A 16,215-nucleotide genomic window follows, 5' to 3' on the forward strand; every position below is an offset into this window, starting at 1 on the left:
TGTTCTCATGCTATGTGTGACTGCATCGTCACCTCCCCCCTGGAAGAAGAGCAGGGGCGAGTAATCTGAGGACCTTACTAGGCTGGGAAGTTTCCTAGTGATGTCCTTAACTTTGGCTCCAGGGAGACAGCAGAACTCCCTGTGAGGCAGATCTATCCAAAATATGGGACCTGTGGCATTGTACCCATGGTTGCAGACCTTACAGTACCACATGCAACTATGAGCAGCAAGAACTGCCCTATAAATAGCATCACTGTTCTATCTTTGTGTTCTCATCACAAAACTAAGAGAATGCAGAGTCTATGTATTTTTCTAGAAATTAAAAACAAACCAACAAAAAGCCATTACAGAACTCCTGGTACAGCTTTTAACCAAATCACTTCTGCTTCCCACAAAAGAGGGAGCACACTTTTGCAAGGCCTTTCCATTATTAAGTAGTAGGATTAAGGAGTAGGGTCAGAGACTGAAGGTAGTCCTGTGGAGAATCCTCTGTTGCCAGTAGGTTGATAGTGAAATGCACTGAACTGTATCTGTGTTGAATGAATGTAAAAAGCTTTGAAAACATAGTGTTTATTTTTGCAGATGAGTCTGACTTATACCTTTGTCCTGTAGTACATTCTTTTTTTCTTAAAACATCAAAAGACCGTGGTTTAAATGCAACATTGTATTAATAGTTTCTCAAGTTCTTCTAAGCCACTTTCTATGGAGTTGACCCTGTTGGAGTGAAGTGAGTGAGGATTTTCCACTGATTTCAATGGATATAATCAGTGGCTATAAAATTACACAAATTAATCACCCAGATGTCATTAGAGATGACACGCAAGCATAACTGGTTTAAGCATAGTAACATATCACACTATGTTCAGGGTAAGTTAACTTATATCATACACTGTGTACAGCAGTGTCTATGGCTTCAGTAGACAATGCACAAGAAAGGTTCTTAAAGCTGACTCATATTCTTTAAAAACAGTAAACTTTACAGTTTGGAGTTTCTTCAACAGGCTACTTGCCATATTCCTGCATTGCAGATATTTTCTTTGAAATGTTACAATTCTGTATCAGGATATGTCCAGCACTCATGACAAAATCCTTAAGTAAAGTCTGTAGTTTTGCCAGCTCTGTTCCCTCCTTGAATTTCAGATTTTAGGGTCAGTTTACCTTGTGCCTTGTAATCACAATCTTCCTTCTAATGGTATTGTATAATGCAATTACTTAGGGGTCCTCATTAGCCTCTGAGAGTGCTGGAGTCACTCAGTACTTAGCTTAATTTTTGATTTTAGCATATAAATTAATGAACTGTATGTGACTGTGCTTAGATGTAACTATATAGCTGGTGAGAAAGTTTATTAAAATGGTTTTTATTTGCTTCTCCTTTGAAAAGCCTTGTGCTTTAAAATATTGCTGCAAAAACACTTAGAAGGTTATTACAGGTAGAATTGCCAGAGAAAATGGACATTGTTGTTTGTTATTAAAATTGTGTATTCCAGATGTGGGCATTTGTTAGTCAGTCTGCTCTAAAATGACACACTGTTGAATCTTTAAAGGGCTTCAGTTTGGGAGAGCAAAATGTGATTGGGCAAATTGCTAAAATATTTAAAGTGCAGCCTGTTAAAGCTTTTACTGCGAAGAGCATCACGTCAGAAGTTGTATGTGGTAAAAGCAAGTAATTGGCTTTCCATACTTATGCCAGTCAGTCAGCATGGGGCTCTGTTCCTATCCCTTCTACTTCGTTGCAGATACTAATAGCAACTCCAATATTTATTTCAGAGGGGTGGGACTGGAATGAAAAAACCTTTTATTAATGTGACAGTGTCAGAAAGCCCGGCTTAAAATTAAATGGTTCTTGGTGTAGAAAGAGGATACAAAATCTTCAAAACTGCACCCAAAATTTAAAAATTAGCTTTTTTTTTTTCTTTTAAGCTTTTGCTCAGAAGTGCCTACACTGAAAGCATGTTAAAGTGTAAATACATTTCTTTTTTTAACTTTCATCCCTCTTTGTACACAGCTCTTGGGATATCTTTCCATCTATAATTCATGTTTTCCTCAACTTGTTTTTCTCCAGGCATGACCCTTTGTTAATTCCTGGCAATGAGCAGATTGACAATATGGATGCCAATGTGAAAAAATACGACTCTACAGGGATGTTTCATTGGTGTCCAGCCAAGGATATTGAAAAGGTCATTTTGGTAGGTATTGATGATAAGTTCTGCTTGAAAATAGTTTATTTGAACTAGAACTGATGTCCAGTGGATTAATAAATTAATCTCTACTGTCATTAAATCCAGTGTATTGAAATCAGAAATAGCATGGTGAAATCAAAGTTGGCATTTTGGTTAAAGGACTATGATTATCTTAATCCGTATGTCAACTGCAGCAATAAAAATTGGTCTAAAATAGAGAATTTATTTTTCTTAACCTGCAATTTGTATATTTTGATCAAATCCTTAGAGAATTAAGTCTGGAAATAGTTTTTACATACCCCATTTATCTCTTTATACAAGGCAGTAATGATTCTAATAGAGGCAAATGTTGCTTTGCATTATTTCTTATTTATTGATGTGAATTTTGCTCTCTTAGAATTTCTTTTTCAATTTCCAATATTTCAAGAGGCCCAAATAGGCAAGAGTAAGTAGTAGTACTACTCTGCCTTTCTAACATGTTGCAGTGAACCTAGTCTATGTATGCTTTGTTTGTTTAACTGGGGAAGCCGACAAACTGACTCAAGTCATTAAGACTAATTAGAAGGCCTATCACAGTCTGTTTTGCTTGGTGAAAGTTTGTGCCACTTATGTTCATGTACTCATACCTAAGGGTAACAAGTAACTAACGCCAGATCTCATACGCAAAACTGATGATATTTGAAATGAACTCCCTGGTGGATCTTCACTTTGTCACACTTTATAAAGCTTTTCCTGAGCCTGCTCTCTTACATTTTCCTGCACTGTGGAGTGGTGTAGCCGATGATGGTGACAGCCCAAGCAGATTCTAGCAATCAGGGGTTAAACAGTTGCCTTCTCTTCTCCTCAGTGATTTCTGTAATAACTGTAACATTGCCTGGAATTGCACTATCAGTGTTTTCACAGTCAAGCAAGTGAATTCCAAATTCTAGAGACTGAGCTGTGAGGTGGAGTTTGGCTGTTTTAAATAGTGTGCATTTATACTTATTCAGCAGGCAAGGAGGGGCAAACCTACCGTACCATATTTTGTACTAGTGATAGAAATCTGCCTTCATGCTCTAAACACATTCTACACAACAATCTTTACATATTGTTTCACTTTGAAAAGTGTTTCTCTAAACATGGTGCTGTGGAGTGCCTCATTTATCATGTCTTGGTGATGCTATGTCAGTTTTATTTCCTGCTAGGCTGTGAGTCTGTAAGTCTGGCCAGGTTCTTTCTGCTTCAAGTATAATCACCAATAAAGATGCTGACAACAAAATGCTTCCCTATACCTTTTTAAACTCATAGTCCACAATTTATGTCTACATTTATATCCATGCAAGTTTAATGCTGTCCTGAGAGACCACACAGGTACAAATTAGTACATAATTTGAAGATGATGAGATTTCCCAGGTTGTCTTCTAATTGATACTTAATGATGCCTCAATCAGAAAAGAATTAATTTTTCTGCTCAACGTCTGCTTTGACTCTGTGAGATTCCAGCTGTATCTGGTAGTAAGAACTTTTTTTTTGATATACAGTCAAATGTACATGGCTACATACAGATCAATAACTACAGAGTGACATTTTTTACATAATTTCTTTCAAGTTTTAATCTCTGTCTTGCAAAGTCTAAGTATTCCGGAGCCATAAGCAGAGTCATGGGCGACCTACACGCTTCAATTGAGCATTTGCTCATGTCTTCTGCTGTTTGAAGGGCCAAAACCACTCTCTTGGTACAGTTGTATGAAATTCAGTGTAATTGCCACAGATAAATTGAAAGCTCGTGTAATTTTTAACAGATGAGAAAAGTTCAAATCAGAGTTCCCATTCTTTTAACACAGTGAAAACCTTTGCTGCGTATTCCAATCTGTATTGCACATTGTCATCCTTCTATAATTTAGAATAAGGACATATACTGTGGATAAGTGAGGGGAAAAGTTTGCAGTTCATCATTGTCTTAGTTTAATTCATTGGCAAAACTTCTGTGTAATAGAAGTGTACAACTGAGTGTACAATTCTTGGCCATATGGTATCGGTGGATCTGCAGCTACATGATGGAGTACAGTAATGCTAAGACTGACTCCAGAAATGAAGGTAATTTTTTCCTAATGACTTTAATCATCTTGGTGTTTGAGTTGCCTGCTCAACTGACATTACCACTGATTAAATTAGTGCAAAAATCTATCCTTGTCACTGATACAAGGAGATAATTCTTTTTCTTTCTTCCTTACTCAAGAAGTCCAGTAGGCTTGAAAATTTAGTGTTAATCATGATCTTGTACACAATTTTTTTCTTACTGAGAGAAACTCTGTGGTGCATGGTGGGCATCCACTGTAAAGCAGAGCAGTGTAGACCATTCTTTGTTTGCTTCTCAGGGTAGTAGTAGCTTGTCCTAAAATAAAAACTTTGAGTCTAAGAGAATATGTTCCTCAATTCACAAGATAAGTGTAATACCGCAAAGCCCTACTAAGACCCCTTGGGCACTGACATTTTCCTTTTCCTATTGGTCATAAGAACCCCCACTAGTGATTTGTCAGCTAAAGCATGGTTTTGCATCTCCTTTCTATAATCCAAAATGCTCATAGATGAAATTCTATTCTTATCTAAACCCATAGTACTTTGATTAGAACAAGAGCCTTAATCCACATGTGTAGAAACATACCCAGGACTGGAATTTGGTCCAGTATGATGTCCTCCTGAATACTGCAAGACTTGCAAACAAGAGTGGAATTTTCTTTGCTGAGTATGTTTAATGAAGGACAAATAAAGGTAAAATGAACAGCTATTATCAAACTGATTCTTTGCACATGAAAAATATTGACAGTTGCGGTTTTCCTGGTTTAAAACTCAATATATGATTTAAGCTTCCCTTTGTTTCATTTCTCCCTTGTCTTTTTGTTTTGTTTTGTTTTGTTTTTTAGACTCGAAGTGAAGCAGCGATGACAGTTTTAAGTGGGCATGTAGTCGTTTGCATATTTGGGGATGTTAAATCTGCTTTGATTGGATTAAGAAATTTAGTGATGCCATTACGAGCCAGCAACTTTCACTACCATGAACTCAAGCACATTGTGTTTGTGGGTTCACTTGAATACCTGAGAAGGGAATGGGAGACACTGCATAACTTCCCCAAGGTTTCAATCTTGCCTGTAAGTCCAAAGCCATATTATTGATACTTTGTTATTTAGGACACCAACTGGACAGATTCTTACTGACTTTGATCTTAGGCTTTTTTACTTTTGTCTACTTATAGGCCTGAGGACTTAGATTTTCTCTGTACTGTGTCTATGAAAACAGAGCCCTGTGAGACCTTATTAGACGATATTTGCAGCAGTGTTTGGTTCGTCGTCATCCTCATCAAATGAATTTCAGCTGCTATCAAATGTATTAGCTGTGTTATATATCGAACAGTCACTGTAGTGCACTGCATGTAGCCAGTTCTGATGTTGTGATATCCCTGACAGAATGACAATTGTTATTTATGACATTATTTATACCCACAAAACCTTTGGAAAAAAAAGTCTACATAATATCTGTCTATATTAATAAAAACTTCTGTAGGATGGCCTGCTTCATAAGGCATAGTGTATTCATTCAGAGTCCTACCATACTCGTGTGTGGCAGTATGACAAAACCCAGACCCTTTTGAAATTGATTAAAAGCTCCTATTGATTTTAGTAGGGACAACTGCTAAAATCACAGTTTAGAGGTTCTTTTTCTCTTGTGTATCATTATCATTCACTTATGTGCCCAAGATGTAGAAACTTGAGCTCCAGGACAAACAAATGAAGCACTCCAAGCTAGTGATCTTAAGTAGTCATAGCTATAAATGACCCTTAAAGATGTAAGCAGGTGGGAAGCAAGCCCGTGAAAGAGAATGCTCTGTACACTACAGAGTAAAGTTAGGTTGGATTTTTTTATCAGAATGAAAAAGTATAAATTTACCTGTTCTTAATAATTACATTTCAGCAATTAAACATAAATAGATAATGTAACCTAAACAGAAAGATTGGGAAAATAGCTATAAAATGGAAAGACTGCTTTCACTTTATGATTAATTCAGACTGTAGGTTACTGTAAATGCAATTTTAGTGTTAGCCATTGGCTTTTTTCTGTAAACTGATCCAAAGGATGGCGTTGCGAAATTTTGTGCTGTGACAAAAGTAGCGTCAATATCAGATATGGTCAGTTAATATCCCACTGTTCTTGCCAATCCCTTTTAACTCCAGTTACTGTGAAGGCTAAAGACTAAGGAATCAGAATTAAATTAGTAATCCTGTGTAGCAGAATCCAACTAGTACTTCCATACTATCCAGTGTATGTCTATCCATTATAATAATGCATATTTGTAAAGTTTCAGTTCTGAATTCTGAAGAGGCGCCAAGGAAATGTACACCACCTTTACATTCCCCAATCATTTTGCACCCAAACTTAGAGTAGTTTTGGACCAACTTAAATTGAGGGTCCTGAAGAATACTGAGACTTCATTACTGCTTTTTATTTATTTATTTATTTATTTATTTTTAACCCTGTCTGGTTCAAAATGGTGATAGAAAATTAAAAATATCAGCACTATTCTAATCTATTCATACTAATTTTAAAGTCTACTAAATTTTCGCAGATCGCACTGGTAGGAATAATATGTAAAGGGAGGCCACACAAACTCATTTCCTACTTCTCTGTGCTTTGGTTCACGAGATAAAACTTGCTGCTGATATCTGATGGGGATGTGGTTACAGATTAATATAAAATGATTTGTCGTGTTTTTAAAACATACAGAAGTGGAAATTTCACTTAAAATCTGTACTAAAAGAGGCATTTAAGCTGCTGAGTAAACTTTTAAAAAGTAAGCAAATGCCAATTTTAAATATGTTCAAGCAGCCTTAATTCTGTCCCTTTGCATAAAATCATTAAAAGTAAGCCTTTAATTAATTACATGATTGCATATTATTTTTCTCCACAGGAATCCTGCTTCACTTGGTTCACAGTACAGACACAAAGGACAGAATTAAGGTGGCAGGAATCATCACTGAAATACTTTTGAGTACTTTATAACTAAATCATAGCTGATATATACTGTTTTCCACAAGGTTCCATGCCTCAAATTATTGAAAGTAACATGGAACAGTCCAGCTGGTATGAAACTAGGTGGCAGTTGCTGAATAAGAATTGAGCTCTGCCTTCACTTTGCCCATTTTAAATTCACTTTTGCATTGAATATTGTCAGTGGAGTTCAGGAAATGTTCACTGAAATGTTCACTGAAAGTGATCAGGAGATGGAAGAGTAGGATCTTGACTTAGTTTTATGAAAGTCACTGTGTGACAAGGGGACAGCTTAGTCTTATCATCATCATTAGAGTCTTTGGGTACCAAACCATGTGAGGCAGCAGAGCAGCATTTAGTTTCCATAAAAAAATCTTTTTTTTTTTTCTTTTTCCCTGGACCTTGCAGCCCCTGTGACACAGACTTTAATATTCTGTAACTAGAGATATGGATTGTTGGATGTGAAAGGCAAGTGTTATCTTAGAACAAAACATAATGGGTTGTGCCATGTTTTGGTTGTGTTAACTATGAAAAAAACTCCATCGACTACTACATTTCATTCTAATTACTTCATTCTCTGATTGAGAATTGTGGAAGCAGGGAATGTTGCATGAATTGTGCCTATTAAGATAAAGTCTTGTTTCTGTTTCAAAGGGTTTAATCACACAACTTTGAAGGTCAGTGTGTTTTCCTTCTAGAAGGAACAAAAACATGCGTTGAAAAGGATTAATCTTTTTTGTGTATTGCTTCAGGTAGAAAAAAAATAGCTTTATCCTGATTGTATTTCAGATGTGCAGTACACATAATGCTTTCCCGTTTAAATTGCTATTCTTTGCCTAAGACCATTGCGACTTGGTAGTAGATAAATAGGCATTTAAAACACACCCCTTGTTATAGTCGGAGAGCCAGAGGATGCCACATGATAGCAACTTAAATCAAGACAATTTCAAGTTGCTGATGAGATGTAGAATGCTGGCATGATTCCTGTTTCTTGTTTGTTAGTAATAGCTTGACTGAGTATTGAGACTGAACCTAAAATGCTGCCATCAGCACCAACTACCCTTTAGATTAGCACACATTTTCTATTCCCTGGCACATAGTTAGACCAGCTTAATGTCAGAGCATAAAAAAGATACTTGTTAAATAATTTCCCAAAGCTCCTTCTCAATCTTTAATTTGTTTTTCTTTTTTTCCTCTCCTGCCCCCCCCCCTTTCCCCCCCATTTTTTTTTCTCTGTGCCGAAGGGTACACCATTAAGTCGGGCTGATTTAAGGGCTGTCAACATCAACCTCTGCGACATGTGCGTTATCCTGTCAGCCAATCAGAATAATATTGATGATGCTTCGCTGCAGGACAAGGAATGCATCTTGGCGTCACTCAACATCAAATCTATGCAGTTTGATGACAGCATTGGGGTCTTGCAGGCTAATTCCCAAGGTAAGGACTGCCCTATAATACTTCTCTGTAGTGCCTACAGGGGACAGGACCTGGCAGGAAGAATATCCCTCACTCAGTAATTCAAAGAGCCCTACATCAGCTTGCTTGACAGTTAAACCTGCTGATTGGTATGATGGCTTTTAAAGGGATAGTCATGTAGTTTCTTCTGCTACATCATAAAGCACATCTTGCAGAGGAAAAATGAATGAACATGAAACTGGTATTTTTTTTCTCGTTTTCAAATTTTCCAAGAAAATATATGAAAGTTTTGCTTTCTCACCCTGTCCTGTTCTGTGGCTTTCTTACCAGGGCATGTAGCAAAAGCTAACCAATGCTAACTCATACTTTGGAATACCTGAAGCTTCTATCTAACAAGATTTCTTTTTTATGTGAAGCGTGTTGCAACCACAGAGAAAAAGAGTTGAGTAATACAAGCCAAGAACTAAAATAAAAAGAACAAGAGTTGTAGATTATGTTCACAGTTCCTGTTCCTTTTTGCTCAAAAAACTCACTTAGAATTAACTCAAAGCTGATTTCTTCCCATAGTTTGACATGTACTCAAAAGAATCCCAGTCTCTGCTGAAAGTTGGGGACTGATTCAAAGCTAGCCAAAGGCTATTTTGCACCAAGTCTGCCTGTACAAATCAGCTGCAAAGCAGTCATAAGCACCCTAGCAAAGACCATCATTGTAAAAACAATCTTCTTCTAATCCCTGAAGGGTCTTGCAGCTTACACAGCTGAAGTCCTACCTTTGATAAACCTATTAAGTGCTGCAGCAAATATTCCCTTTGGATCTAGCCTTGCTGTAAATGTAGGTGTAGAAAGGGTAGTGCTTTGGTCTGCAGTTTCCCCACGAGCATGACCTAAAGATAGTTTTCCCTCAAGGAACTCTGAGAACTAAGATTAAATTCACTTTTTCTTTACACTCTAATCAGGAAATACAAATTATGAGCCAAATATCAGAGGCATCAGTGTAACTTCGTGAATATGGAAACTTCTTGAATGTGGAAAATTGCTTCTTACAGTCAGCAATAAAACTGACTCTAATTAAATTAACTGACTGGATTAAATTATACAAGGAATGTAAAAGTTTGAAATTTTCAAAGTCAAGTAGGATAGTTCTCTGGATAACAAATAGATTTTGAGAAGATGAAGTGCTGGGGTCTAAACCCTGCAACCTAAATCAAAACTGATATATCGATGTTTCCCACAACAAGGCAGAGGATTCTCTAATAGCAGCAGAAAACTTCCTGGTTTTCTCTCAAGGCCTGGCCAACCTTGGGTAAAAAACAATTAGGAAATTAACACCAGGTATCCTGCCTTTCACGTTGATAGTATAAGAGCTGGTTCTGTTTTCAATGAATTGGGTGGGTGTATTATATGCGGCTTCCTTGTTACTTGAAGGGTTCCCTGACTATCCACTGCAGCCAGAGTTCCCAGCAGTGGTGGGGCAGGATTGAGAGCTGGACAGGACAAGAGTGATGTACGTGACAGTGCTTCTCTTTGGCAATTACTATAGTGCCTTTTGCATGGTTATGATTGGACTTTTGACTTGGTTTATTCCTTCCCGCATTACTGGATTCCTAGCTTGGCTTACTCTTTACATTGTTACATCATCTACTATGAGTGAATATATTGCTCTGTTTGTTCCTCCTGTTGTTAACCATATCATATCTTTCCTGTATTTGTTGGAATTGGATAGTAAAGTCTGTGTTCTGCTGATGGCCATATCCTTTCTGCTGGGCCATGTAATTAGCAAAACAGAAGAGTAAGGAGGTGTTTTTTTCAATCCCATAGGCATTTGAAGTTTAAAATCTAGAGTAAGGAGGAGGTGTTTTTTTCACTCCCATAGGCATTTGAAGTTTAAAATCTGTGGCTTAGAAGTAATAAAAACTTACATATTTTAGAATTCTTCCTTTAAAAATTGGTAAGACTAACTTGCTTACACTATGATAACTTAGAGTCATGATTAGGAAACTCATTACAGAAGTGGAAGACCAGCATGGAGGTTCCTTGTTTTGGTGATTTAGACCTGATATTTGAGATTTTCTGTCTCAAAACCAAATGTGTACTTACCAGGCTATTGGATGCTCTTTGGTGGGTCTTTCTTGATCTCCTATCCCATGTAACTAAATCCTGCATGAAATAAAATGTCTCCCCACTTTCCTTTCTGTTCTTGAGCATGGGCAGTTTGAGAGAATTTCTTTCTTCTGCCTTTGCTCAGGGGTAAGTGATATTTCCAACACTTGGTTGTTGTATTTTACCTCTGGAAGTACCCTGGATCTTAGGCCATCCCTAAATGAGGATGGAAAAATCTAACTATAAAAGTCTCATGCACCCCATGAACACTTGTCATTTTTTACTCTGCCTTCTTGGAGGCATTCAAGACCTGACTGCATAAAGGCCTGTAGAGCCTGATCTGACCTTATAGCTATCCCTGCTTTAAGCTGAAAGTCAGTCTAGAGAACCTCTGATGTCCCTTCCAGCATGAATTGTTCTATTATTCTCTAATATCCGGGTTGCTGCTACAGCATAACCCCTGTATGTCAGGAAGTGTAGACTGGGTCTGTGTTCTGGATCCCTTCAAGCCCTATTCAATGTTGCTGATGCAGAGAAGCAGAAGCACAATAGGCTAGCACGTACTTAGAAATTTTGGACATTTTTTCAGGTAAATATCAGTCTGCATGTTTATAAACAAAAATAAATTATTCTTTCTCTATAACTTTTTCTGGGGAAACAGGGCATAACATAAGGCAGATAACAAGCAGCCTATTTTATTTGGGAGCACTGACTAGGGATGGGGATCTTCTAAAAGCAGTTGCTTCAGAAAATAGTTATCTTCTCAGTAAATTCTCTCCTGGTAGTATCCACAGCTCCTGGACTGGTTGCATTGCTTTCAGTATAGTAAATTTTCTTGAAATACCTTGAATACAATGTTTAGACTGTCAGAAGCAATTATATCAGTAGATATCACAAACTTTACTGGGGATTCTATCCAATGTGACAGTTTTGTCTATGAAATACAGATTTAGCATACGGTGGATACAACTATCATGGCAATTACATGAAACAGGTGATTCAATTATTGCTGGTCAACACAAGCATACTAGAAACACCTTGTAGCTCCTTACTGGCAGTTTAGTACCTTTATTTACAGAGTGAATTGTCATTTAACTTTTGCTTAAGCATTCGTATATTATTTAACATACTTATTTATCCTTAACATTTTAGCTGGTACAAACCTTAAGTACTGTCAGTCTCAGTGTTCCTAGATTTGAATGTGTGATTTTGAATTAAGACATTCCTCACCAACACCATCCTTTAAAAGAGTGTTCTGTTCTGGTTTTTTGTGACTGCTATTACTGATCATAGGAAACAATGACATTAGAAAATCTGGGTGTGTGGAAGAATGTCAGCTGACCTGTGGCAGGGTGAGAAAAAAAGAAAACAAAATATGTGAACAGCCTGAGAAACATATGGGCTAAGTAAGCTGTGAGATTTTTAGTGAGGGAACTAACAATGTAATCTAACCCTTGCTATTCTAAGTAATAAACTAGTATAATTCTGTAGTCACTAAGCAGTGAAATCTCACATGAAAACCTGATATATGATTTATGCATATGCCTCTGAAAAAGAAGATAATTTCAGTCAATTAATTGATAGGTTATTGAATGCACAAGGATCGTTCCAGTTTTTATCTGTGATTATTTCACTCTAACATCAGACAAAAGATGACACTGTTACAAGAATTGTGCCGTAAAAAGCAGGATGCAAATTTATTTAACCATCAGATAAGCCATAATTATTGGTCAGTGCTAAAGTACAGGGCTGTATCTAGAAGTCAATCATTCTAAGTTGGTAGCAGAAAAAGAACTGCAAAATTGAGGTTTTCATTCCCTTTTCCCCAGAACCTCACCCTCATCACCTACTTTGATGTTGGTCACTTACAGTACTAGGCATATAGACATCTATCACTAGCCAATCATCTGTATCCATCCAAATATGCCCTTTCCAAACAGGGACATATCATTACACCAACAAATGAACCAAGATGCTATCTGAGAGGAGAGGCTTCTAGAAGTAACAAGAGAATGGACATAAGCAAGGCTTCCTGATGGGGAACGTTCTGTAACAATAGGTCCACCATTTCCCAATGGATTAAGTCAACTGCTAAAAGTGTACTGACTTAATGTGGTTTATATCAACAAAGGATTTTCTCATTGCCAGTTCAAGATGAACTTAATATGCACACAGCCCATTTCATGCAGGAAGAAGGACTTACTAGTGTGTCCTTATAGTGTTAAAATATTCCCAAGCTTTTGGACAGGGTAGCATTAATTATCCAGACCTTCTATAAGTAGTGTGACAACACTTTCATCCCCTGGTCTGCCTGCTTTGTGTCCTAACTGATCCTGCCAGAATTGCATTTTAACCAACCAGAGTGCTGTGCCTTGACCTCCTTAAGAAAAAAAAAAGCTAGCTCACAGTTGTAAGATACAGAAAAAGAATTTGCGCTTCACACCAAAGTCTTTGTTTTGGACCTTGTGAAGGACCCTGGAGTACCCAGAGTGGATGACAGTAAAGTTGTTGTCAAATGTATGTTCATCATCAGCTTTCTAGCAACGTATGACCAACCAAACACACAACTACACAGAACTGTTAATGGAAACAAGATGCCTTCCTTCAAAGGAAAAGCCTACTAACTCTTCTGGAAAGATTTACTAGTTTCCTTTCCATAAAAATGTGTCATTCTACTCAAAAAGAACAAGAAGCTCTTTCAAATTGGACCTGTGTTGTTGAAAGCTCTGATGCTGAAAGCATTCTCATGGCTGTCTGCGTTGAACATTTCAAAGCTGACCTGGCAACACCTTAAGCTTGCTAGAAGTTAGGAGTACAAACTGATGTCCTGAAAATGAGCTTTTGGAAATCATCAGGGTAGTTTGTTGCCTTTGGGACATCTCTATTCCAAGGACAGAAAGGCCAAGGTGTATCCTACTGAAGCAGCAGCAAACTGTTACTTTCATTAAGATATCTTGGCGTCTGAGATAAAAAATGCTGTAAAGTTGGAGCCTGGCCCATCTCTTCACAAAATCACTCATAAACTCAGTCAGATGTGTTACTTGTGACAAAGGAAGTCTTGTTTTTATCCTGTAGTTCCTTTTATAGATGTTGACTGATTGTCATCATAGAAGGGTTTGTAAAGAGGTATGTTTGTGGTGGAGAAAAAAGGTCACCCTCAGGTACTGGAGATTTGTTTTTATTGTCCCTTGATTCTTCCTGATTCTCATTCTTTCACCTCAAATACCAAGTGAGCTTTTTCTGTCAAGAAGTATTTTGGAGAGGAGACCAAAGAATATTAGGTGCATGTTAAGTGTTTGTGCTCCCTAGCCATAACATTTTTCGAAATCACCGAGGAAGTTTGAGTCTGGGAGGGGCTCTGCCTTGGTAGTTATGTTGGGAGGCCTCCAGTAATTCTCCCTTCCTTCATTCTGTTGACCTTTCCATCCTTTCTTCTTCAAGTAGCATCTATTGATAGTTCCCGTTTTTTTGTGTGTTTCTATCTTCTTTCAGAGTCTTAGATTGTGGAAATTTTACTCTTTGTTTTACCCACCAGATGAACAGGGCCCAACACAAAATATTTTTCTTCAGTTGTAACTAAAACCACTATTTGGCTTTCTTCCCAAAAACTAGAAAGACAATTATGCTTAACTGTTTAGAGATTTATAAATACTGTACCAGAGTAGCCTCTGGGTATTAACTTTAGATATCCAACTCAATAATTTTCTTTACTGGATAGTGATTTAGATCTTGAGTCCTATAATAAGAACAGTACATTTTGTTATAAAACACTTACTAAACAATAAAGAAAAGAAATCTTATTGCTCCAAGCAGGTCTAAATTAGAGAAAGGGGAGGCTGTATAATAACATGTTTTCTGTGGATGTTCCAAGACAGATCACAGTACAACAGGGTAGGCATATTTCAGAATAGGTACAATTGTGGATGTTTTCTGAATGACTTCAGCTTATTTTCTCCAGGAACACGAGAGATCTTTTTAGGGCCTTCATTTACAGTTCTTGTAATAGATCCTCCAGCAAGAAAGAATAAAGAGAAAAAAACTAAAGAGAGGATGAACTGGGTATACATGTACTGGGTATACATGTCATACATCTTGGCAGGATTCTTCTAGGGAAAATCTTATCAAAATTAAGTAAATATTGTCAGAATTTTACATACTATGTTTCAAGTGTAACAGATTACAGAAGCTAAAAATAACCTTGTACAAGTTTAGTTTCATTTGATCCAGTTCTTTTAAAAACCACTTGTGGCTTCGTCATAATTTTTTGTTGGAGCTGGTTTAAGCTTTGATTGAAAGGACAAAAACAGTTAACCCCTGAGTTTCATTAGGTTTATTTCACAAGCTGTTGATTAATTCTTAAAGTACTGCAATTTTGAGTGGACTTAGTCTTGCAAACTGCTGCAAGAAATTTCCTATTAAAATGAATTTTAGAATACATTCCATTGTGTTTCAGGTAATATATTCTTTTTGCCCTCTACCAATCAATAATATTTGATTTTTTTAATCTCTGAAATGTTAGCAAAAGAGAGAGAACAATTATAGTATTATCAGGATTAGAAACGAAAATTTTTAAACAAATAGAAATGATAAATACTGTCTGAAGTGCTTAGTTAGCAAAGGTTTTGCATCACTTTCAGAGATAACTATATTGTAATGCTGTTAGAGATGTTTGTTATAAGTTCAAAACAATACTTTTATTCCTGAAGGAGGATTTTTTGTTGAGTATTCAATCTTATTTATCTTATTATATAGTCATAAAATAAAATTTTTAAGTGAAAATTTCAGAATATAGGGTTTGATAATCTTAGATGCAGTTACTTGTTAGGCTGTTACGGAATTCAGTATTCTGTGGTAACTCCAGAACTGTTTCCTATGTTTAATTTCTTATGTTATACGAAAATGCAGAAATAAAGAGCCTTACATTCAAATACAGAAAATCAAACTCTGCTTAAGCCAGATAAATAATTTGAGAATGTAAGGAGTTACTTAACCTCCTTAGGAAAGCATATAACTAAATGTAGAATATTAAATGTAGATGTAATATTAAAAGTAAATAAATAAAAACTGGTGGCAAAAAGTGAAAGGTTTGTAGTAAATGTTTCAAGGATTGATAGTTTAATGTAGAGTTAGCACATGATTAAGGATGTTTTTATGCTCTGTGTTTCTGAATGCTCCTTGTATTTTTGCTATTATCTTTTGTGGTAAATGACAAAAATAATAATCCAATTAATGAAATTTTCTACTTGGTTGATTATTGTTTAATAACTGAATTTTGAAATGTTTGTTGTAGTGCAGTTTCATTATTATTTTTTCAAAACAAAGGCTGACCATCCTAAGTAATAAAGTTAATAGCTGAAAAATGAGTAAGGGTATCTTAACTTCCCAGCACATCCCACATCACCATTTGCTCACAAAAATATCCAGTTTTTGAAGATTAAATCACTGTGATAAATCACTTAGTATTACCTTTTTGCAACATTCATATAATTTCTTTTCC

The 16,215-nt window shown here is 36.5% G+C and overlaps 1 protein-coding gene across 4 annotated transcripts in view; it reads left to right on the forward strand.

The window, feature by feature from the left end:
- The first annotated feature begins 2,066 nt into the window (after positions 1–2,066).
- LOC103770662 (calcium-activated potassium channel subunit alpha-1-like) overlaps positions 2,067–16,215 on the forward strand; it is a 57,696-nt gene continuing 43,547 nt past the window's right edge. For all 4 annotated transcript variants that reach the window (XM_008937933.1, XM_008937935.1, XM_008937932.1 and 1 more), the window contains exons 1-3: positions 2,067–2,186; positions 5,084–5,308; positions 8,447–8,639. In XM_008937933.1, coding sequence (XP_008936181.1) covers positions 2,106–2,186; positions 5,084–5,308; positions 8,447–8,639 — 499 coding nt within the window. In that variant the 5' untranslated portion in view covers positions 2,067–2,105. The remainder of the gene's footprint in view (positions 2,187–5,083; positions 5,309–8,446; positions 8,640–16,215) is intronic.

Source organism: Merops nubicus, unplaced genomic scaffold (genome assembly GCF_000691845.1).
Source record: "Merops nubicus isolate BGI_N331 unplaced genomic scaffold, ASM69184v1 scaffold17663, whole genome shotgun sequence".
Lineage (NCBI taxonomy): Eukaryota > Metazoa > Chordata > Aves > Coraciiformes > Meropidae > Merops > Merops nubicus.